The sequence below is a fragment of the Alosa alosa genome, chromosome 1 (genome assembly GCF_017589495.1).
Source record: "Alosa alosa isolate M-15738 ecotype Scorff River chromosome 1, AALO_Geno_1.1, whole genome shotgun sequence".
Classification (NCBI taxonomy): domain Eukaryota; kingdom Metazoa; phylum Chordata; class Actinopteri; order Clupeiformes; family Clupeidae; genus Alosa; species Alosa alosa.
In genome coordinates this window covers 36,403,031-36,428,350 of record NC_063189.1, presented here as the reverse complement: position 1 = coordinate 36,428,350, position 25,320 = coordinate 36,403,031, and the positions used below count along the sequence as shown (strand labels likewise).

The 25,320-nt window shown below is 45.0% G+C and overlaps 1 protein-coding gene across 1 annotated transcript in view; it reads right to left on the bottom strand.

Moving 5' to 3' along the window:
- Positions 1–24,962, bottom strand: part of vegfc (vascular endothelial growth factor c) — a 35,892-nt gene extending 10,930 nt beyond the window's left edge. The window contains exons 1-4 of the mRNA XM_048252304.1: positions 24,458–24,962; positions 10,304–10,520; positions 9,735–9,925; positions 5,063–5,202 (exon numbers count right to left, since the gene is read on the bottom strand). Of these exons, the coding sequence (XP_048108261.1) occupies positions 5,063–5,202; positions 9,735–9,925; positions 10,304–10,520; positions 24,458–24,574 (665 nt within the window). The 5' untranslated portion in view covers positions 24,575–24,962. The remainder of the gene's footprint in view (positions 1–5,062; positions 5,203–9,734; positions 9,926–10,303; positions 10,521–24,457) is intronic.
- Between the last annotated feature and the right edge of the window lie 358 nt (positions 24,963–25,320).

Genomic DNA, 25,320 nt, shown 5'->3' with positions numbered 1-25,320 from the left:
CTATTGGCACCATGAAATAAAGCAAATTGCCAAAGTTGTCCCACAATGGTTCAGTGGCAAGCTACACATGTGAGGGATTGTCAATGTGTTTTCAATTACCATACATTTTCAGTGGCTCCAATAGACAACGCATTCCTGCTTGGCAGGGGGAAAAAAAATTGTCAAAAACAATGGGAGAAACCCCCCTTCTGACATGCTCCCTGATTTGAGGAAGACAAGTTACCTGATGAGGAACATGTGAAGCTGCACCTCCCCTAACCTGAAACAGACGTGTCCGGTCAGACAGACAAGGTGTCCGAATGGGAAATGATGGGCATGGTGGATTTCAGGAGCACCCTGTGCTTTGATTTATGAGTCAGAGGTGCAGACAGAACACAAACTTTGAATGAATTTGTGACTCTAAACTGGATTTGGCAGACTGTGGCCTATAACCAGCAGATCAATCAGATGCCTCAGTGATATATAACAAACTCAACTGTTTGGGTTTAGGTTAGGAGGAACAACACTCCTTTTGATCCTTATCTTTCTTTTCCCGGTTGTGTCGTTTGGAAGGTTGCATTTTGTTAGGAGCAGAGCATGACCTTAATTTGCATTCTGACTCAAAAAGGAAATACAACTTCATTCCAAATTTGCCAGGGGTGGGGAGCTTTGAGAATACTTCCATCCACTTGTACTAACTAAGTAACTACATACCATGTGATCTCACTCAGGCCAATTACATTCTTGAATTTCCCCTTGGGGATCAATAAAGTATCTATCTATCTATCTATCTATCTATCTATCTATCTATCTATCTATCTATTAAACTATGGTTCCTGATTCAAATGTGTCTCCTGGCAGTAGGAACCGGGGCACCATGGTTCATGCGACTGCACACATGAAGCCCTTTCTCTCCCGGGTTAAACACCCTCGACCAAGAGTGTGTAGCCGCCGTGCGGGCCAATCGCCATCTTAGGTAACAGATGGCATGCACAACCAGGATAATGACTCGCTATTTATCCTCAGGAGGGAGGCTCGATTTTATTCGGTGTGAGACTACAGTGATTTCCAAAGAACAGAGGGTGTCAACGTCCCAGCCAGCTCCTTCTAATTATTACCAGCTCCCCATTCCCAGAGTATGACCCTGGCTGCCCAAAGGCACTGGTTCAAAGACATACCCTTAGTCTGGAGGAGATAAAGCAAGTGGCCCATTAGACCTGCATTATCATTTTGGACTTGGACAGAGTTGGGGCAAAATGAAGGTGAAAACATTTATGTATGAGTTTGCTCGTGAGCATGCATATGTGCATACGTTAATGGCAATACAGTGTGTGTGTGTGTGTGTGTGTGTGTGTGTGTGTGTGTGTGTGTATGTCTGTGTGTGTCTGTGTATGTCTGTGTGTGTCTCTGTGTGGGTGTGTGGGTGTATTTGGTGCTTTGTGTGGGTGGTGGAGAGAGAGAGAGAGAGAGAGAGAAAGAGAGAGAGAAAGAGTTTGTGTAGAATTTCATTGGCATCTGACCAATCGGCATAGATGTGGACCACCCTGGTGAGGGCCTGGCAGGCCTTTCTATGTCGTAATCAAATGGTACAGTTTATATGAGGGCAGAGTTTTCCACAGGACTGATTGGTCGGCTGGCCTACACAGTGGTGACATGTCTGCTTCTTTCTGCTTCTTTCTTTTCTTTTGTTGAAGGATGAATTTATCAGTGACCTCCAGTCAATGGGTTTAATTGCAATAATGGCATTGCTGAAAAAGGTTGTCAACGTCAATGAGTTACATGCAGATAAATACTAACTATTTAAGTATTTAACAGTATAATGTATAAAAGAAGACATGTTCAAACTCATACAAGGCACTGGGTGATTACATCAAGGGGTTGTGTGCATCCTGTTCCCCTGTAGTGGTACAAGCATGCCCTTCAGCCTCATTGAGTGTCACTGTCCCATTGAGAAACAGTCTGATTTATTTGGGCTGAAAAAAAAAACTATCAAGACCTTTGTCCAAATGGCCTAAGTTACACTGCAAGCGATGAACATACAGCAGCACAATCAAAACAAGTGAAGTTCTATTAAGGCACGTAAGGTCTGTAAGAGTCCTGTAAGCCATCCAGGCGATCGATCTGGTGTAAATTGGTGTAGGTGGCGTTTTAAAGAAACAAAACAAAAGTCCAAAGGAGCCATTCCTGAGACTCTCTCTCCACGACGACGCGCAGAAGAAGGAACACGAGAGGAGCTAAGCCAGTTCGAGTGTCGACCAAAGAAAAACACAATTTAAAAAGGGGGCTGTTTTCACTGTGTTGTTCTGAGCAGGAACACATCTGCTTCGTCTTAAGTGAGGACTGGCTACGCGAGCACTCGCCGAGAGATGATGCCGAGACGCCCTCACTTCTGTTATTGCAAATCACTATGACGGGAGACAGTTTTGGGGGATGGGGAACATACGATGCTGAAATATGAAATAAATATCAAGCAGACCCCTGTTTCCCCCTCACCCTGACGCAGCTCTCTAGCCTGAAATGGGGACCGGCGATGAATACGACTCATGGAGGATCCAACTCATCTAAGTCTTACTCCCACTGGTGCTAAAGTCATCCACTCACATAACAGAAACTTGTACTCAAGTGTCAAAGACAAACCGAAAAATGAGACAAAAACTCTTGTGCATGCAAATGTGCATGTGAGTGTAAATCTTGGAAGGCGGGGCCAAGTGTTATGAGAAAAAAAAACCCGGACACAATTGGCATGCCCCACAAAGTCATACAAAAAAAAAAGAAACTAGGGGGGAAATAGCCCATGAGACAAAACGGGGAGTAAACACCTCCACTGTAAGTCCCATCCTCCACCCCTCCGACACGCAGATAGTAAAGCCAGTCAGATAGCAGACTCTGCATTGGCTGTGTGACGTGATGTGGATCTCTGAGCGATGCGGTAATCACCTGGCCGGCACTCAACAGAGCCCATCTGGGATCAATCGTTCTGCTGACTGGCCTCCGCTCACACTGCAGTCCTCGCCACTGCAGGGGAGGGTTTTTTTGTTTGTGACACAAAGAGCACTACGCATCAAAGTTTCCGTTTTCTCCTTCTTTTTTTCGCTTTTTTCTTCTTCTGATGACAACTTTTCATGATATTTACAAGGTGAGTCACGTCCAGTAAAGCTTGCGCTTGTCACGAATGGACACAAAATGGCTAATCCCTTACAAGCGTCAGTAAACATTTACTCAAAGCATGCCGCCACAAAACCAGGCACATGAGATGCAGAGTAGAGCTGGGTGGATGTAAAAGTAGCCTCACTGATAGGAAACAGACTGACATTTCATAACACAGTCAGGCTCCATCTAAGTCAAAAGCACGCCATGCAGCAGATATGTGCTCTGGGCAGGACTGAACTGGACTGCATATTGTTTTCACGAAGCTCATCTCTCTTCACTAAAAACACTTCTCCAGTGCTTCAGTGTAGATTGCACATCAAAGCCGACACCTCTGAACCCCATGGAACACTCTGCCTCTCTCTCTCTCTCTCTCTCTCTCTCTCTCTCTCTCTCTCTCTCTCTCTCGCACACACATGCACACACACACACACACACACACACACACACACACACATCACACATACACAGGGACACAGACTCTCTCTGGAAATGCCTGTGCATCGCTCTTCCATGACCTCATCATCGTTTTGGTAACTGTTTATTGCGTGGCGCTCCTGAGCCTGTTTAGCTAAGGGCTCGCTCCGGGGCTGCACTGCTGACAGGAGCGGCTGCTCCGCCGCATACATGTTTGCCGCAGCTGTTTGGGGTGAACTCCGCTGTGCTTAGATTCGAGGGGGCCTGCCTGAAGTGATGTTTCTGCCACTCTAGTTCTGGTTGCGGAAACAGTAAACACTCACACACAGACTTCATGAACTACTGTAAGCAGCTTAATTTATGGGCAGGCTACACAAAGCAGCAGCGTGGGCCAAATATGCAAGAGCTGTGTGTGTGTGTGTGTGTGTGTGTGTGTGTGTGTGTGTGTGTGTGTGTGTGTGTGTCTGTGTGTGTGTCTATGTGTGTGTACATGTGTCTCCGTTGGTTAGACATAGAGGGACCAAGAGACAGTGAGAGCAGGGCAAGGAAAGGCTACTAGTTGCACAAAAACAGTTCCACAAAGAGAAAGGAAAAGGATTATGCTTCTGGGCTGTTCCTTCCTCTTTGGCACTGGTGATTCAGTGTACAATTCTTAAGAGATGGGTGTGTGTGTGTATGTGTGTGTGTGTGTGTATGAGAGAGAGAGAGAGCGGGAGAGAGAGGGGGGAGGGTGGGAGAGAGAAAGAGAGAAAGAGAGTGAGAGAGGGAGGAGGGGTGTGTGTGAAATTGCCCACCATCACCGTGTGACTATAAACAAATGAACACAATGCACAATGCTCCTATGGTGTCCCTTAGCACCACTAATGACTGAAGCCAGTTCATCAGGCTCTGCTGAGCGCAGGATGGTAAGTTCATCAACACCGCCCCACAGTCCCTCACTGGGAATTCCTGCTGTACAGCATCTCATAGTAACACACGACCAGGAAGCCCTCTCGCAGGACAGGAAAAAAAAAAGTTGTCAGCTTTAAATTGGCCAAGACGAAACCCCATATCCCTGTGAGCACAGAGCAGCGCTACTGTATTACTGCCATTAGGGTCACCGTGTCCAAGACTCACACGCAGTGCTGGGATTGGGAGGATACTAGCATCCAGGCGTCACTGGAAAACTAAGGAGGAGGGGGGATCTTGGAGAGAAAACGGTAGATTTGTTTGGTTTGAAGGTGTCGCAATGGAGCACCACTTTGGTTTGGCAGTGTGAGCTGACCCCCCGCATGATGTGTGGGTGGCATGTCTCGCTGAATGGTCTGCGTGCTCTGTCATTTTTGTTGGGCTCTGCCCACTTCTGACAGTAAAGAGAACTTTCCCTTTTTTCCACAAGCTGGAAAAAAACCCCTCTGTGTCCTTGTAGTGGGGTGATGGCAGGGCAGGGGTGATTAAGGGAACTAGTCCAAGAGGTAGAGTGTCTTAAAACTCAGCGGCAGTGAATAGCAGTAGTCAGAATAAAAAAAAGCACACTTACTCTGGTAGAGCCCGTCGTATGATGGAATGCGCTTGTCTGTAAACGTCCAGCTTTGAGAGGCACCGGCACATTGTGTGATTGGCAAAGCTGATGGTCACTGGCTTAGTACCTTGTTTTATCGGCACTGTGATTTCAAACAGCTGGGAGAGAGGTAGAGGTGGAGGTAGAGAGAGATAGAGAGAGAGAGAAAGAAAGAGAGACAGAAGATTACAGACAGAAAACAATTCTCGAATGATTACAATAATTGCAGAAAATCCCCTTTCTTTTCTTTATTAAGCAAACCAACCAAAAAAGGTTTCGCAGACTTCATGGCTTTCCCTTGCGCCACCACAGCATGCTAATAAGGCCGACTTGTGGGCTGCAGACTCGATCCAAAAGCCACGCGATAAGAGGGTCTAAGTGCTCCATGTTGTGAAACTGCAAACTCACAGGCCCCGCTCATAAAACCACAGTGTATACAAACACTTAGCCACAGCTCCTAGCAGGCCTGTGTGCTGAGGGGGGAAAAACAACAGCAGCAGCCAGTACACTAACATCGGCCTTTTGTTTTTTACACGCACACCAACAGAGCGATAGAGCAACGGCACTGATCTTGTTTTTATTTTTCAACATCGTCAAGCCCTTCGGACATCAAACTAGCTTTGAAAGGGGGAACGCAGGTCAGTTTTGGAAGAGAAGTGGCCGCTCTCTGCCAGTGGAGGGTCACTCTGTGTGCTGTGGGCTGTGCTGATGAAAGGTCCACGCTGGCTAGAGGGAGTGCCTCATCTGCCTTCATTAGCCCCTCCCTGACAGGTTATCTTAACCTCTACACGGCTTCGCTCTGCCGGGATGGAGTTGGCTCCACTTGGTCCGCAGGGGGGTGGTGTCCATAAAATAGTAATCATAACTTTTACTTCATCACAGATAAGTGTTTTTATTTGCTAAAAAAACACATGACGCCAGTGGAGAGGATTTATACTGATTGATTGTGCTTTCGGCAGTGCAGATTTATTACGAAAACATCCAGTCACTTGTTAAAGACAGGAGCAGACACAGGCATGTACTTGTGGGGAGAAATGTGCTGTTCAACAATATCCACTGAGGCAGAGAGTCTTCATTAAAAATATTGTTTTCTTACTGACACAAAATATCTGCCTTGATTTTTTGTTCAATTGCTTAAGCACAAATCTGAAAACAGGGCCCGTTGTTCAGAAACACTACAGACAATCAACAGAACACCACACACAAAGAGCAGAGTCCCTCAGGTCTTTTGCAAAATGAAACACCAGTCAAAACTATAGTTATTTATATTAAAAAAATCTATTTTGTGGTCATATCACAAACATCCATCACTGATCTGAGTAACTGATTAAGTTACACACTAATGTACTCAATGCAAAAACATATTTCACAAAACATGTTTTCTTTGGGTATAATGTGCAAATGTACGTTTTCAGAAATATGAAATATTGTTCAAGTAGGATTGCAGGAGTACATGAATGCATACTGACCAAACACAACACACAAGATCAGACCTGATCAGTCTTTCTCTCCACATTATAAAATATACTCGATACATCTACACAGATTTGTGTCTAAAGTAGAGAGATGTTTTTAGTGTTTTGCAAATTAATGTGTGTAGTGTTTTTTTTCAATGGGGTTGATTTTGCTGTGGAATACTTGATTTTAGTGTTTAAGCAATCGGCAAAAAAACCCTGTAAAACCTTTTTGCAATTTAAAACTGTGCCTTTTATAATCGTCAGTGTCATTACGCCATTTGGAATGGGAAATCTGACCGCTTTGAAAGGCCCTCTAACCACTTGGACTAGCAATGGAACATCTTGTCTTGCGCTTCTCTAATATTACAGCAGAATTCCTCTATCAGTGGCTTGATGTCCCAGTCCCCGGGTGTGTTTATGCCATCTGTCTGTGCCACCCTGTCCGGGCGACTCCTGTCCCACGCCAGCACGGCCTCAGAGCTTGCACAGCTTTGCAGTCCCTTTTAGGTTTGGATTTAATATTTAGCCCCAAACACCCTGGCACACGCCATCTCACTCCAATTCCCAAAGTCAGAACTCCTTCATCTCATTGGGAATTTGTCTCTGTGTGTGTGTGTGTGTGTGTGTGTGTGTGTGTGTGTGTGTGTGTGTGTGTGTGTGTGTGTGCATGCGCATGCATTTGTGTGTGTGTGGATCGAGGCATACACTGGTGACTTGGCGTGTGTTTGAGTGTGCATGCACGCGTGTCCAAGGTTAAGAATCCGAGGACTCTTAAAGAGAAAGATCTGGCATTCTAATTCCACAATTCCACATCCAGAATCCATTCTTCCCTTTGGGCGGGGGAGGGGAAGTGGTGGAGTTTTCCTGGCCATTTCTCTCTCTCTCTCGTTCTCTCTCACTGCCTCTCTCTCTCTCACACACACTCTCTGTCTTTCCCTCTCAGACTCTCTCTCCCTCTCTTTCTCTCTATCTTCCTCTCTGCCAACAGGCAACATTTACGCACAAGGTGCGTCACAAAAGGCTAATCACACATCCATCTACAGGCAACACCCTCTTGTTCACCGCCGCTGCACACATGAAAAGACATGGCTTCCATCAGACCGGCTCGCTACCGCCGGACAGCACAGTAGCCGCCATCAGCTGACCGCTAGTTTACACCTACGGCTAATCAAGAACAATAGAAAAGCAAACAGAAAACTCACGCCATCAAAGACCTGTGTAGGGAGGTGTCTGGGTACATGACAAGAAATCTGAATTGTACAATGGTGTACAATAGGTTACATATTTCACACTGGCCTGGAGGAGGTCACTGAGCCACCCTGTGGTGCTGTTTATGTGTTAATTTGTGTTTGTTTTGACTTGTAAGGAGCATGCGTTGTTTCAGTGCTTTTGTCCTAATGGGCCATGCCCTCTCAGATTCACCCTGTAAGTTGAGTGTGTTGAAGGGGCTGTGGACAGTGCTGTAAAAATGAACCTTATGGGGACATTTACTGCTGGGCCTTCATCCCCCTGCTGAGACTGGACTCAGGAGGCTCATAAAACTGGACTAGTACAGCAGATCTGAGGCTGCTCTAACACACTCCAAAAACAGGGGGGAAAGGCTTGGACAGGTAACGTGATTTATGGGCCGGCACATATGAGTTAAGTTACAATATAGGTGACTGCTGAGATCAGCAGAGCACAGGAATACAACCCAAAATTCAGAAAGGTGCGGGACAAATGATGTTTTATCACACACATTTGAGGATGTTGAACAATCGCAGTCATGTGTGTGCCTGTGTGTGTGTGTGTGTGTGTGTGTGTGTGTGTGTGTGTGTGTGTGTGTGTGTGTGTGTGTGTGTGTGTGTGTGTGTGTGTGTGTATTTGTGAGAGAAATGGGGGGAACCAAGTGACCAAAAAGAAGATTAACTTCATGCCTGTCAGAGTCTTCTGGGCTAAAGCTGCAGACACTGGCATCTATTGTATCAGGAGAGATCTTATCCTGTTGGGCTTAGAGAATGGGTTTGTGCTTTTGTCCTTGGAAACTGGTCTCACAATACTAGTGACCTCATCCACTAAAAAAGGGCCATTTTGAAAAATAGAACTGATGTAGTCCATATGTTTTATCAATGCAAATGAAGTATTGAGCAGAAACTTTTCGCTGGAGTGTATGAGTGATATCTCACAGGGCATCTGTGCTTTCTGTGTGTTTACTTTATGATGTATATTTATTTTATGGCTCAAGTAAATAGAAAACAGAGCTTTTGGTCTGCTATGCCCCTTAGAAAAAGTACATTTTACAGTAAAACAACACAGGCTGACACAGAATTCTAGTGAGTTGAGTTGGGCAATATTTTTTATTGAATTATTTAGGAATGTTAGACATGGGACTTCTATATGCAAAACCAGCACCACATTTCCCTATTGTTCTGCTGCTCACACACGCAAGGCAACCTTTGCACGGGCAGGAGATTTCGGTAAATCCGGCCCTGGCTTAGACAAAAACCAACAATGTCAATGGCAAGACCTTGGCCAGGGGAGCACTTCCTGTGGGGACCCTGCACTGGAGGGAGGGGTGCCGTGCTCTAAATCATCCAGAGAGCACCGGGGCATGATGGCCTCCTGGGGTCAGCCCACCCAAAAGAGGGACGCCAATTAGGAGATGCCTGGTGGGCAATAACTCAGATATTTGACCTCGCCACACAGGCCCGCCACCGAGTGTGTGCACGACCCTGTAAATCAATAGAACTCTGGGTGAACTCCTTCGATAAACACACATGCAAGGCTTGACTGGCCTGCTGTGAAGACTACCACGGCAATCAATACGGCAGGGAAATCAACACAGGGCCACATATATCTACTCATAGATGGCATATGGTGCATGAGATCTGTCTTTGTGTTCATTCCATATATGAAGATAAAACACACACACACACACACACACACACACACACACACACACACACACACACACACACACACCTACACACATGAAATAACACACACACACACACACACATACAACACACATATGTGTGTTCATGCATGAGTGTGTGTGTGTGTGTGTATGGGGTGTATGGTGTGAGTGTGTATTTTGGTAAATGGCGTGTCTGGTGTGTGTGTGTGTGTGTGTGTGTGTGTGTGTGTGTGTGTGTGTGTGTGTGTGTGTGTGTGTGTGTGTGTGTGTGGTGCGTGTGGTCCAGTGTGAGACTCACTGTCTTGCTGATGTAGGAGGTGCTGATGTTCATGCACTGGTGCTCCTCACTGTTGCAGCAGCCACCACATCTGTAGACAGACACGCAGGGGGGTTTATAGAAGGTGTTTGTAGCCGCCCCAAACTCTTTCCCCACATCTAAACAAACTTCGCGTGGCATGCACAGGGTCTTTCTCCACTCTGTCTCAATACCTGTATGGGCGCATGTTGAGAAATCAGACAGGAAGATAGAAGATGCATTAAAATGGCAAGAATCAAAGGGCAAACACTATATTTAAACAGCAAATGTCCTGACTTGCACATTTTTCCCTGAGTCTTAGACATATTTTCAGCAGTTTGGATAAATATTGTGATACATCATTTTGTTTAACGTGCTGACATGAATTTAAACTATCTAAGTCTTTTTGGATACGACTTGAAGATTTTGTCCAAATACATGTCCATCTCATGTATCCACATTAAGGCAACAAATTACAACAAGGGGCCAGGGTCTCCTCTAAACATTAAACTAGCCTCATCCTTAATGTGACAAATGAGGCAGTAGGCAAACAAAGATGGATGGTTACTCACTTTTGAGAATGTCAAAGTTGAAGTAAGCTGCCGCAAACGTGAGTGGCTCTTCCGAGCGTGTCTCCGCGGAGACGTGGTCCTTGAGTGGGTAGCGAGCAGCGCCGCGTTTGGAGCGGCACTTGAGCATGCTCCAGTAGCTCGGATAAACAATCCGCATGAGCTCATCCACGCTGGACACAGACCGTAACCTCTCCTCCATGTCAGGCTCTGGGTAGTCCTGCGGAGACAGGAAACAGCTTGTGAGACATCAGCGAACAGCCAGGTACCCAGCCTAGATGAGGGCTCTATGCTTACTAATGCCAAATGTCTTATGGAGCCCTCCACCCAAACCCTAACCCCCCCCCCCCCAACCCAGTTTGGCATACTTACAACCAGCCACACAGGCTGTCATTAGGTAATAAACCATCACCTAGGGTTTCATTAGGGGGAACCTGAACTGACCTAACCAGGCTACTTTGAAGGATGGACTTTAAACATGAAACAAAGCAGCACACAAGGCATATCAATTTTAGAGAGATGTACTTTGTGCCAGAGAGTATTTGGTGTGACAGATGTATTTCATAGACATGATCTCGTCTGTCATAATATGTGTGTTTAAATTAATACATAGTGTAGTGCTGAGTTGTGTTAAAGACATGAAGAAAGGTTATACATTTTCCTGTCAGCAACTTGGCTCTTATACCTGCCAATTATAAATTGCCAGAGCATTTACATAATAAAGTAATGTGAAAAAGAGTAACTACCTTACGAAAATTCACAATGGTTTCCTATGGTTTTAATGCAGTAACTATGTACCGTGCTGATGATCACCATGCTCCTAACCATAGTACTACTATGGTTTATGCACAGTTCTTCGTAGTAGCCTTGGTACCACCATGGTCCCCTTATCGCACTTCATGGTGACTGTGGTACTATTATGATTTTAACATGGTAACCGTTTTTTTAACAGTCAATGAAATCGGTTTAGGTAAAACCATGGTTTATACCTTCTAAAGAAAAACATGGATTATATCTTCTAAGGAAAACCATGGTTAATGATCATGGTAATGTTAGGGTTTAACCCTTGTAAGGTGACAATTTTGTAACTTTGTGTGGGAATAGCAGGTGCAGAAAGACAACATTCTCGCACACAGACATCTACACTCAGACACACACACATACAGACACACACACACAGACACACACAGCAGGCCCAGTTAGGAGGAGGACACAGTTTAGGTGATTATCATGGTTACCCATGAAAATAAAAAAACATGGTCAAACTATAGTGATGAACCATGATTATCATGGTTACTTTGTCATAGTAAAACCATGGTTAATTTTCGTAAGGGTGAGTAGTGGAAAAGGGGAGTAGGAATCAGTGTAGTCAACAAAACCGGTTTCTAGGAACTCAAACTACGGTACTCCTCCAGAGTCATTAGGTTCGACCACCTTCCACCCACATCACGATGCGTCTGTGATGTGTTTACACCTAAACAGCCATAATGTTCATTCCATGCTGGTGCCATTGTCTAATCCCTGATGAGTACAGAACAGAGTGCGGCAGAGACTGTAGCCAAATACTCTGTGCTGGACGACCCCCCACCCCCCTCTCTCTCTCACTCGCTCAGACAGTTCTGCTTTACTCAGAGAGCCAAGGAGGAGGTCATGGGTCCCAGCCAGGGAGCTAACATGGAGAACTGTCTGAAGCATTGCTAATGCATGAACTCTCACTCAACCGCTCACTCACACACATTCACAAACATTTACACACACACACACACACACACACACACACACACACACACACACACACACACACACACACACACACAATCTCTTGGGGATGGATACACACGCACACGCACACACACACACAAACACGCACACATAACATCTCTTGAGGATACATGCACACAAACACACACACACACACACACACACACACACACACACACACAGCATCTCTTGGGGATAGGAATAAATAAAGTGTGAAAACACGAGTGCTGAGTGCGATCAGCCAGGAGTCAGCGGTGGAAGGCGATACTGCTGTGGAACATTCCAGGAAGCATGCCCAGTTACCTCTGTGACTGATCCCCCCCCTACGATAAAAAGGGCTCCTCTCCTAATTTGTCTCTTAGGTGTCGAAAAATCCACAAGGAGGTTAGAAAGATGTAGAAAAGGAGAGAGAAATTATAACATACCTCCCAGAGAGGTCTTGGTGAAACAATCTTTATCAGAGCGGTTCATCACTTTTTATTATTCTTGACCGGTGAAGACCACAGAGAGATGAATACACTACTATTACCACCCCTATGGGCTAATCTCCTGCTGCTTGGACCACTGTGTTTATTCATGATATATCAGAATTGTTTGGAAATGCTTGTTCAAACCATGGCCTAAAGACACAAACACTAAATGAACATACATTGATAAAGCCCTTGGCTTTGTGTAGGAGTCTGGAACCGGCAATCTGTTGCTTACAGCAACATCAAAAGCCAGCTCCTCTGAGAAGTTACACATGGTTGAGTCTTTGTTTATGAGGAATACTAGGAGCTGCAGTGCTTGAACCTTATTTTCATTTCGAGCCAAGGCAGCACAAAAAGTCAATCCACACTTGAACCAACTGACCTAAAAGGCTATCTGACAGTATTCCTCTTTAGCCGCGCGCAAGACACCTCTCTCTTGCAGTAAACAGTGATACAATAATAAAGAAGTAGTACCATGTCCACTTTTTTATTTTTTTTAATAAATGTGCTTGTAAAGTATGAGTAAACATTGATGAAGTACAGTGATCACATCTACGCTTTGTTCAAAGAAGAAGGAGTTATTGTATTATTTTATGAATCATGTGCTAAAGAGTATCCAATTCAACATATTCAGCATTGACTCTCAATATCCAACTTCAGCACAGCTAACCATGTATATTTATTGTCTGTGAGACTGTGACATAGTCCTTGACACCGTGGTTAAAGAGTAGTGTCAGGTTTCTCCGAGGCCGTAAATCACTGCAATTACATGTGACCCCTGTGAATGGTCTAGTGCAGTGATCTTCAAACACGACCTCTGGGCTGACTCCTTTCACTTCGATTGCCCACTCCAATGACAAAACAGTGCTTGGCCCACTGAACATCACTGAACAATGGGAGTGAGACAAACCACAAGAATAAGAGTCACTGAAAATGTCCCTTGTTAGGTTGTTTAACCAGCAAACGACAGGCAATTGCATTTTTCTTACTGTCACCACATCGACCGTACTCTTCAATGTGAGCTGCAAATGGCACACATTGCAAAGAGACACTTGCCCTGCATGCAGCACGAAGGATGATTTTTGTGTAACTTACTGCTTGTCATACATCAAGAGTTAGTAAATGGAAAACAGAGGTCAAAAAGCTTAAGAGTCAGATCGTAGAAAATGTAAAACTAAATTCTAAAACCCACACAGATTTAAAGAAAAAAAACATTAAGGAGTAAAAATCTTCTTTTTATGAAAAGTATTAAATATGCCATCAGGCCAGGGGTAAAAACATATAGAGTGCTTCACTGTGGGTCTCAAGAGGAAATACATAGAACAGTGAATTAGTAGTAATCCGTCGTTCACCAACAGACAATCCCCAGAGAGGAATGAGAACAGCGATCTGGCACTCTGCTAAACACAACGGCAATCACATACTTTGAGAAGGTCAGGCTGGTTTTCACCTCAGCAGATTCTTTCATCTGGCGCGAAAACCAATCCCATGCCAGTCACATCAACCAAATGCTACATGTCACTGCACAGACACATGTTTCCCAAAAGACTGGGGACGGGGGTCTCAAATATAGATGTGCTTGCTGTGACCAGCTTAGCTTCTTTCTGAACGTCAACTCCACTATCACCCTCACTTCATGTTGATGCCCTGAGACGAATCCTGCCTTTTATGGCATGGCACAGTACAGAGTGCCTTAAACTATTGAACCAATCACTTTCTGGGGGAAAAATGTTCCCAAGCATAGTGCTGTATTTATTTGGGGTGTTGTGTGGGATTGACATGGAAATCTCTGGCTTCCAAGAAAACTGTTCTCAACAAAGACTCACATTAAGGGGAGGAATCCGATCGTTGTAGGAAGCGGGCATTGCTTCCCACATGCACTCCCCTCTATTTCGTGCAGGAAACTCAAACTATACAGAGAGGGAGAGAAACTGTATGCGCCTATTGTGTTGGGCCTCTTCCATGACTTTGTTTACAGTGGTTCCTGAGATAACCAGTCGGTTTCCCACCAGAAACAATGGGGTGTCTGGTGTGCGTATGTGTGTCTCTCTCTCTCTCTCTCTCTCTGTGTGTGTGTGTGTGTGTGTGTGTGTGTGTGTGTGTGTGCACGCATAGACGCCTGTTTTACATGTGTACCTTGGTTTCTACATCTGTGTATGTGGCTTGTGCAATCAGACATTACATAGTCTCAGATCTCATTGTATTTTCAACACAATGTGTTATTTTTACTGATTAACTTATGGCATTAAATTGAGCTTATTATGGTGCCATATGGTCCATGGTTGAATAACCCTGAAAACATGAACAGCATTGTTTTATTTTTCCAAACAACTATAGACCTAACAAGTTGAAGGACCTGCACCTGAGAGGACAAAGACAAAGTCAAACACACTCATCACCCACTAAAAATGATTATCATCAGGGTTTCTCCACGACAGACACAGCACATAGAGAAACAATGCAAACATCTCATAAATATTTTGAAGAGACATAAACAGTTTTTTTCTCCAATACACAACTGGTGCATGACATCTGGATGTGAGTGAGTCATAGCTGACTTTCTGATGACATGACAGCGGCCTATGATATCATTAAACCCAGGTCCTGACCATCAAGCAAACCGGATGCATTAGTGACCAAATACAGCTACAGAGTACCATTTCGGGAAATACAAAAACCATTATAAATGCCCTATCTGTCCAAGTATGTTCTCTGGAAGACCTATCATGGTCTAACAGGACAATGACTCAGGGAGGAAAGAAATGACAGCAGCTGTGTAACACAGGAAATGCTCACTCCTCAATCACTGGTGACACTCAGGATGAATTCATCAGCCACAGGCCCAAGTGGGCCCCTGGGCTTCATGGCAAGTGTACCAGACAAGAATTACCACCTACCACAAGTTGGAAAAATATTAAGATCCAATGTTAACATGTTAAGCGACCAGGTGCACAGTTAAAGACCTGAGCAGACATATGGTGTAAATACAGACAGGATATATTACAGTGCTCTGGAATATGTTAAATGTAATTGGCGAACTAGATTGGCTGATCTGACTTTGACTTAAAACAGCGAGTTCTCTGTTACGTGAGTGAAATCCATGAGACACCCACACTCCCTACACAACCCACACAACACTTTTTATCACAAAATTGTTACACTTGCGTAGCCTAGAAATCTAGACGCACCCTAGCAAATTACATTTGCTGCCAGGGCTAGTCTAGCAACTCTCCGTTGGCTTGTGAGCTCGAAAAATTAAACTTCTATCAGGCCAATCAAATCGTGTATAGAGTCGTTAGGCGGGCTTAACATAATGATTGATGGCAGAGTTGCAACTGTTTGGCTTGAATTCCCTGCTACTTGAAAACTAGCGCTGTCCTATTGCGTGCAGAGGGAATTTGAAAGACAACCGATTATCCCGCCCCTCGGACTGAGTACTGCGAACGGTGAGTGCCCAGACCCAGATAAAATGTTGCTTTAACTTACAAATAAGTACTAAGTAGTAGCATGATAAAAAAGTAACAACATTTATCTAAAGCCACACAGTGTGGGAATTCCCCTTTTCCGTCTATTTTTTTATTTACTGGGTACCATTTAGCACTATGGGGGTACCCAATTGGTCTAAAAAAACAACAATGTTATACAGTGCAATACCAGGTGTTTCAGGCACACATCAGCAAAGTCAAAGACTTAATTCTCAGTGAAGCACTGAAACGTCTTAAAATAAAATAATTACATTGCATTGCTTTAAATTATAACTTCTAAATGGTGAGGTGCACAGTGTGAACAAGGCAGTGTCTCACTTCAAAATCTATGTTTTTTTCTGAGATGCATGAGATTTAGGGGCGTTTTCTCAAGAACACATCTTTGTGTCCACCAGCAGCATTCCACCTACCAGTAATTAGCATTGTGAAAATGTGGCCAAAAGTGGAATGCCATTTTTTTTAAAAAGGTGTTGGCCATCCTGGATTCTAATTGGTTGAAGCTAACCCGCCAAATGCTGCCTGGGAGATCTCCTCTGAAACAAAGACAGGGCAAACTATTCCAAATGGTCTCATTTGAGAAATGCTGAAAACACATCTCACAGAGAAAACGCAAGGCTTGCATTGGTGTCCACGTCATGGGCTCATTCCAGTGACAGCAGGGGCCAGTAAACCTCAGACTGAGGTGGCTGTTCTCACTTCCTCTGACACACAGGAAGGAGACATGTCGTGATAAGGGCACAGAACCATCACCATCGTCTGCATCACTGGCATTCCAGATGCTCTTAAACAGCAATGGACCGATTCCTCATCCCTCTCCCATGGGAATCCCAATTCCGTTTTCGTACCCCTGAGCCATAAGTCATGTATGTATGTCAACCTGATAATACTGAAATGTGCAGTGACACATTGCATTGGATTGTCATATGGCAAAATCGCGGTTTCTGTTCAACTATAACTTGCTCTTGGTCAAGCTAGTGGATTTTTCCACTTTCTTACAGCGTAGCACCAAACAAAAACAGGCCAAGCATCACTGCCGTCACCTTGTGAGTCATAAAAATAAGCTAGAATTCCAGTGATGTCAGCGCAACCTGCAACCCCGACACGTGGAGTCCTGAGCTAAAAAGGCCAGTCAAGACCAATCAGCTTTGTTTTCTAAAACCAACGAGACTGAATGAGGACCAGCTGAAACAGAGGAAAGAGGAAACAGAAGTCAAAACCACCACACGCTGGAAATCACTCTGCCTCTGCCACTGCGGACCATGCCATATTGGAAACCTCTCCGCCTTAATCCCTCTCTATCCCTCCCTTCCACAGCCAGACGTATCTCTCTGTTTACTCCATCCGTTCTTTCCGTTTTGCCTCACAATCGTTTTTGCAGATACATTAAATAAAAGGGGGATTATTTTTTTGCTTCTTCAGAGGATGGTAGGAAATACCCGCTTTAGTTCAAAGGCACCAGGAAGAGGAGTCTGAGTGGTTGCCGTGGTTTTTAACAGAAGGAAACCTTCCTGCTCGAAAGCCTATAGGTGCCTGTCATGAGAGAGCCATAGTCGTTTAGTGCTCAGATCCCTGTTCTGAAGACATCAGGCAAGTCAGCAGAACAAGATGGAAAATGTCTTGCTGAGATGAGGAGGAGACGGGGGGAGCCTCGGTTCGAGCAGAGTGCACCACACTGTTTCAGCACAAATATGGGGACCCGTCCAGCCCAGCATGTGCGCCGGGCGTCCCTTTCATCTTTAAATATCTGTCCCAGCAGACCAGCCCACAGCATATTTAACTGTCTTACAGTACGATGGCTGAGACGTGAGGCCTCTGGGTGAGGAGGAGGAGGCACACAGCTGCTCCATGGGGGTCTGTCTGGGACTGGAGAAGAGGGAGGGGGGTCTCAGACATGGGAGACAGAGGAGGCAACGTGCCACCAGGGCTCCCATCGATCTGAAATGTGAGAGCCTGCAGGCTGACCCTAAGACCCTGACCTTAAAAGAACTGCCATCAACAGTGAGATGGGGGGTGAGAGAGAAAGTGTGAGAGAGGGAGAGAAAATGTGTGAGCAAGAGAGAGAGAGAGAGAAAGAGAGAGAGAGAGAGAGAGAGAGAGAGAGAGAGAGAGAGAGAGCAGTGCATTTTGCCCCTGAACTACACCTCAACTCTCTAGGGTCAGTTCATTTCACTCTCTCCTTCTCTCTAGCTCGCTTTGTGCTGGCGTCAGAGGAGTCACTGTCATCCATCACACTGTGATAGCGACTGTCCACCCCTGTCCGGTGACGATTGAGACATCTTGCATGGAGGCAGGCTCCAGCGACCTCCCCGTGGATGTTAGCATTGCATTACAGCTCATCCTGTCATGATCCTTCACAGGCACTTCCACCTCCTCCCTTTCCTTGCCTCCTCTCCTCTCCTCTCCTCTCCTCTCACTGCCTAAACTCAGGCTCCTGGAAATAGCTTTTCCATTCATTGTTATGGCTGCTATATCCATTACCCAGTAAACACGAGTATATTGCAAAAATGAAGAGTCTCCACAATTGTGACTGGGGATGTCATTGCCAAGGTCTTCAAAAAACTGAATCAGCCTTTCATGATTCATTCTGCTCCTTTCCACAAGCACGAAGCAGAGAAAAAAAACACAGTTCATGACTAGTGTCATGAGTTTATGACAGCTTTTTTTCTTCTTTTTCTCAGAGACACTAATGCACAGTTTGAATATTAATTCCCCTCCTCCCCAAACCTCTTTGCAGGATTCTCTGTTGTTTCTGGTACCCGTGGCTTTCTGAGGCACAGAGGGCATGTTTGCAGCATGATTAACCAGGCCTGCTGCAGCCTCTGGCTCCGCGTAGGGTTGCTCTGGAGCTGTAAAGTGGCCGGAGTGGCGTACCTCCACAGGGCCACAGGGATCTACAGATCTTAACGTAGCATAGCACACTCACTGGGCTGTGACTCGCGCTGCACGCCTCTCTGAAGCTGCTGGCAGCATACTGAACAGGTAGCAAACTAGTGTGACATGAAATCCTGTCATTGCTGCTTTGGGGCCATTCATCTTCAAATACAGAATGCGGAGATACTTGGCATCTATTTGATGATAAATTGCCATGGATGACACACTGATTTTCAACAAAGGAGGATTCTCACCTCAGAATTTCTAGACGGAGGATATAAGTGTAATATAAGAAGGATAATATAAGGATAATATAAGAAGGAGCTGCTGAGTTTATTGTTTACTGCAAGATTGAGATTGCCCTGTGAGTGTCTTGTTCCCAGATGCTAAAACTCACCATATGTTTTTATTGCCTAAACAGACATGGACCCACAAAGTATCAAGGGAGCAGGTTGGTATTCATACATACATCAGAGTAGATGGAGCGGATTTTGTGTTACGTAGCCGCTATTCATACACACACACACACACACACACACACACACACACACACACACATACCACACACCGATCAGCTATTCTAGCAGAGGTCCATAACATGTCTAGCAGCCGTGAGGATGATGGCCCACCATCATCTGTAAAAATAGCCACCAGAAACCACAAGAACCACCAGAAAAACACATTTCCACAGCCTTGAAGGAACATGTGGACTTTACCATAAAACATTATTTTAATAATAGTTAATGTCAGATCCAAATGTGCTGACTGAGAATGACCCATGCGAAAACATGCAAGGATGGTAAATCCGAATCAAACAGCCATCCCACCAGCCTCTCTGGGCAGCAGCTAAGGGTGTCTTTGCACACTCCAGGAGGGTGTGTGTGTGTGTGTGTGTGTGTGTGTGTGTGTGTGTGTGTGTGTGTGTGTGTGTGTGTGTGTGTGTGTGTGCATGTGTGCATGTGTGTGTGTGTGGGCACTTAGGGGTGTTCTATCCACTCTGCTGTTCATCCCTGTATTGATACAATTTCTCAGTTGTAGACTAACGAAAGTGTTGGAGACAGGGTTTTACACTGCGGTCTGTGATTAATCAGAATCAGACTTCCTCTGAGATCCTTCCACAGAGATCCTCTGCTCTGAACTATTCCCCGCTAACAACAAACCCCAAAATGGATCGATGCCACAAATGGAATCATCTGCATATGGGGCATGAATCATTCAGGCCTTATCTCTACTCAACCAGCAGCATCACTAAGGAAAACACTGATCTCTCTCTCTCTCTCTCTCTCTCTCTCTGTGTCATTCATTCTCTCTCTCTTTCTCTCACTCTCCCTCTCCCTATCATTATCTCATCTCCTCAGCATACCATGTGTGTTATGTTTAGCAGAGGGAAGATCAAGGAAAGACTTGAGACTGAGTCAAGAGTCAGATTGAAGCTAGAGTGGAAATGCAGCAATGTTCATTCAGACACCTAGACTATATAATGCACTTTCTGTACACAGTACACTGTTTGCTAAGCATCTTTTCAGCAGGTCTTTTGTGCATTATTTTTGTGCATTACTCCATACAAAATGAAAAGTTCACTTATTTGCAGATAACCTATAGCATGTGATTCTGTTTCTTTCAGGAAGACAATGAAGAGAATGTGGTGAAAGAAGCAGATTACAGAGCGGCAGTGTTGCCAAGTTATGTTGATAGGATTGGACCCAATGTGATGCATGGCATCAGAACTCAAAAGCCCACAAGACTTTGAAATGCAAATGCCCCCTGTCATGCATTGCAACAACTATAAACATGTCTAAGAGCTTATCAAAAGCCTAGTGAAATCTATGTTATGCATGCTTAGTTACCCCGGAAACCTTTGATCGTGAATAAGGGAATAACAGACAGACAGACATGCACCCGACGATTTTCTCTGCACAGCCACCTTCAGAATATGGCGAAACATGGCTACTTTCTTCAGCTTTGAAACTCTGTGGCCTCAAAAAGTGGGCTAAATTTTCCAGAACTAGCAGTGATGAGGTATCCAGCAAGAGCCATTAGTCCCACTAATAGACTATGAGAGTTCACTGTGTTCACTATAGCACGTTCCTGGAAGCATTAGGACATTTACAAAGTAGTGCAGGAGAAATCCTACAGGAGAGTTTTTTTTGAGAGAAAAAATGGACTACATGGGATTAATGGCCCTATTAACTTACTGAGAGAGACAGACAGACAGAGAGATAGGGAGAGAGAGAGAGAGAGAGAGAGAGGGAGAGAGAGAGAGAGAGGGAGAGAGATAGAGAGGTAGAGAGGGAGTGTCAGCCAGAGATATAGGAGAGAGGGAGACAGAGAGAGAGGAAGAGTCAGCCAGGGAGATAGGAGAGAGAGAGGGAGAGAGAGATAGGGAGAGTCAGCCAGAGAGATAGAGGGATGGAGAGAGAGTGTCTGAGAGAGAGAGAGCTTGTGTTTTGCTGTGCGCTACCACCTGCTGATGGCAGTGTGAGCAGTGAGCTGGCCAGAGTGTGAGAGAGAGGCCTGGTGCTGAAGCTAGACTCTGCAGCTGTCCCGGGCCCACTGCTGGGACACTGTCAGAGGCACATTCCTCTGTCCTCTGCTTGTTTACACACAATGCATAGACCACTCAAAGGACAGGGAATAGATATTATTCACTAACACATGCACACACACACACATGCTCAACACGCTCAACACACACACACTGACACACACACACACACACACCACACCACACACACAACGCACATGCTTGAGGTACTCACCATTCATTCAGACACATGAGGGAGAGGAGAGACATAGCGTGCAGGAGTGGGGGGGTTAGGGGCAATATGCTGTTGTAAGTTGTTTCCCCTAAATGTATGCATTAAAACTTTACCATGTTCTAATCTCCAGCGTTGCTGAAATAACAGCCCTACACAAAAACTGTGTAGTGTGAACATAATGAGGGCCACCCAATCTGTCTAACTGTAAGGCCCTGGTGAAAAAAATGAAAAGGGCATGTTCTGTTACACTCTACCCACACACTTGCAATTCTAGTTGTTTCCTAATGCAAGTAACATATCAGTTTGTTCACGTAATAGCTCTTGAAATACCACAGTTGCAACAGTTTCTTTCCTCAGTGGATGCCTGAACTGTCGACCTCTCACAGGCTCCAAAGCAGCGCACACCCCCTGGCTTATGTCATCAGCTCATTCGATTGCCCACCCCCAGCCCCAGCCTTCCCCACCTCTCACCCCTCCTCATTCCTCTCTTGGTCGACCTGTCTGGGAGGCAAGCTGTGGTGAAATAGGACCTTGTCTGATAAGTCCACACACTTAGGCAGATGAAAGGCTTTTTGCAGGTGGATGGGCTATTCAATTGGACAGAGATAAGGTACGCAGATGTCAGGTAATCCATTCCACATGTGAATGTTCTCCTTGGGCTTCACCTGGGTGGTGTTGAGATAGAGGGGGATGGACCGGATGAGAAGCCCTACTCATGCAACCCCCTCCTCTCCTCTCGGTCTGATAAATCAGTACAGAAAACAAACAGCTAACCAAGAGGCAACATTCCTTCCTGCTTCATCTATGATGGGAAATGTACCTGAAGTAATAGGCCCCATGAGGTTCAGGCAGGACCTGAGTTAGTTAGGATACTCGGGGCAATCATGGCATCGGCTCCAGATAAGGACGCCGCTCTATTGAGCTGGTGTGGTTTAAGGGTGCCTGACAGATATGAGGCACATCCCATGGCGACACGCTCCGTCACCACGGCGTCTGGCCCGTGTCTACGCCGACCATAACGCAAACATAGGGGGATAACAGAGCCTCGACCACAGACAGGAGTCGGGCATGCTCTCTCCCTAACCCTACTAGGCCATTGGAAGCTAAACAGCCACAAAGCACTCAACACTTTGGTGTTAATTACAAGTCTCAGGTCTGGGCCAGACGGCTGTGACAGGCACGAACCCACCCCACACACAGGGGTCTCTCTGCGACTGCCATAGCAGGGCTGAGGTCGGACTGTACACCTCAGAGAGCTAACTACAATTTACTGCCTTGTTGATCACACAGATCATTCCATGGGGACTCTCTCTTTCTTTCTCTTTTCCCTCCCTCTCTTTCTCTCTCTCATACACACATACACACTCTCTCTTTACTTTCTTTGTAATTGAGGAGGGGGGGCATTCTTTTACTCTCCTTGTCTCCATCCAATCCCAGGCGTGCTCAGGACTTGCTCAACTTGTCCTCATTGCGGTCTTTTCAAAGAGGATGCTTCGTTTCGGCACATCTTTTAAGAGAGAGGACTTGATTTAATGGAGGCGAGGAGTGACAAAGGCTAGCGTGACGCTTAAGGCGAGACAAGTGAAATGCGCGCCAGAGACGGACGCTGAGTGACATGAGATGAGTTATGGGAGTTGGTCTCCAGCCTCTAGAAGAGAGTCAATGGTCCTGCACAGGAAGCCCTTAACAACCACATGTGTTTTGGGCCCCTGCACCAATTACTGCACAAATCTTCACGAGCCCATCGTGATCATAAGATAAATGTGTCTCGGAGGGACTGAAAAGAAGCAATTATGAATTTATGAGATTTTTTGTTGTATTATTGTTTGACATTTTTTAGCTCTGACTCCCTGAATTCCAACCAAATTAATCTTAATTACTATCGAATTCTACTCAGACTCCAGGGGGGTTAAGAAAGCTAGGAAAACATGAAAAGTGAGTCTAATTTTAGACCAAGTCCATGATTAAACCACTGGCTCAACAGAGTGTAATGAAGACAAAGTACACAATTGGGAAATGTATCAACAGTTTGCCGGATCGCTTTAAACTTTATGGCATGTGGGATCATTTCATTAACGTTTCATTGCTTACCTAGGCATTGTTGTCTAAACCTGAAAGTTAGCTAGATTTCAAAATAATTTTCATGTGTGTGTGTGAGTCTCTCTTTTCTCTCTCTCTGTGTGTGTGTGTGTGTGTGTGTGTGTGTGTGTGTGTGTGTGTGTGTGTGTGTGTGTGTGTGAGGGGGAGGGGGGGCTTTGTATCTCTTCTGACCTTCCAGGAGGTTACAACAGGCCTTCTAAAAGGACCTGGTAGCAGTGTTAATCCCACCAATTAAGTGTATTGCATGATCAAATAGCCACGTGTTTCAGATTACTCTTTATCTCCCTCCCTCATACTCTAGTGCCTCCACCAGTGAACACACACACACTCGATCATTCTTCCTCACACACACTCACCCTCTCTCTTTTCTCTCTCTCTCTCTCACACACACACACTGTTGTTGACCCAGTGACACCTGTGTCCACCTACTTGTATGACTAATTCTGATGCTATCTTTTACATATCCTCTCCTATAGCCTGCCTCTGATCCAAATCTAAACGGGATAAATGAATTCACGATGAAAATATGCAATGTCTTGAACTGAGACATTTCTGGAACCATCTGACATCTGAGTATTCTGACAATGCAGTATTATTCTACAGCTGGTTTTAGTTCAATTGCACAATTGATAACGTTAAAGACCCTTTAGCTTCGTATAACTTTCTGTGCTACAAGAATTATAATATATGCCAATATAAAAAGAAACGTACCGTGACATCTCCTTGATCCTGGTCATAATCATAATCGTCTTGACTTGTGTCAATAGCAAGGTTTGTGTATAGGAATGTTGAATACGCGAACAAGACAGATAATCCAAACAAGTGCATTTTAGGAAAATTTAAGAATCCGGACCTACGCCGGTCTGTTTATAGTCTCCTCTTTCCTCGTCAAGGCTTGTTGTTCCGTTGCACTTTCTCAAATGCCCTTTCTCCCAAAGATAAAAACAGGCATCACTTTATCTGAGACTTCAGGCTGAAGATGGCCAGAAGAATCATTCGGGAGAGTGATGATGTTCGCTGATGAAATGCCTGTTCCTTAATGGTATGTAAGCGCGTTTCCTTTTCAGGTGCCTGCTCGCTTGCTTCAAACTTCCGAAACACCAGACACCCAGTGAGCACGAAGTTTAGACAGCGTGAAAGTGCTCTGAGGGAGGAATGGCATGTTTAATACAATTTCACGGTGTCACTGGATTCGTTCTCCTCCCCCTCCGCTTCGTTTTTTCACCAACCCGGTCTGTTCTGAAACAGTTGCCGCTTCTTACTATTTATACAATGTGGTACGCTTAAGATGACAAGTAGACTGGGGATTGGGCGCGCGCTTTGCACTGATGATGTGAGATGCACTCTCACGGCACAGACACTGGTCGAGTTTAAATGTTAATATTTTACCGTTTACTTATAGGCCTACACTATTATTTTTTATCTATCTATCTATCTATCTATCTATCTATCTATCTATCTATCTATCTATCTTAATAGAGCTTAACTAGACTACAGTATGTTTAACCCACACATTTTGCCTACATGGCAATGCAATATTTTATCCTCTTAATGTAGCCTTTGGCAATGCATGG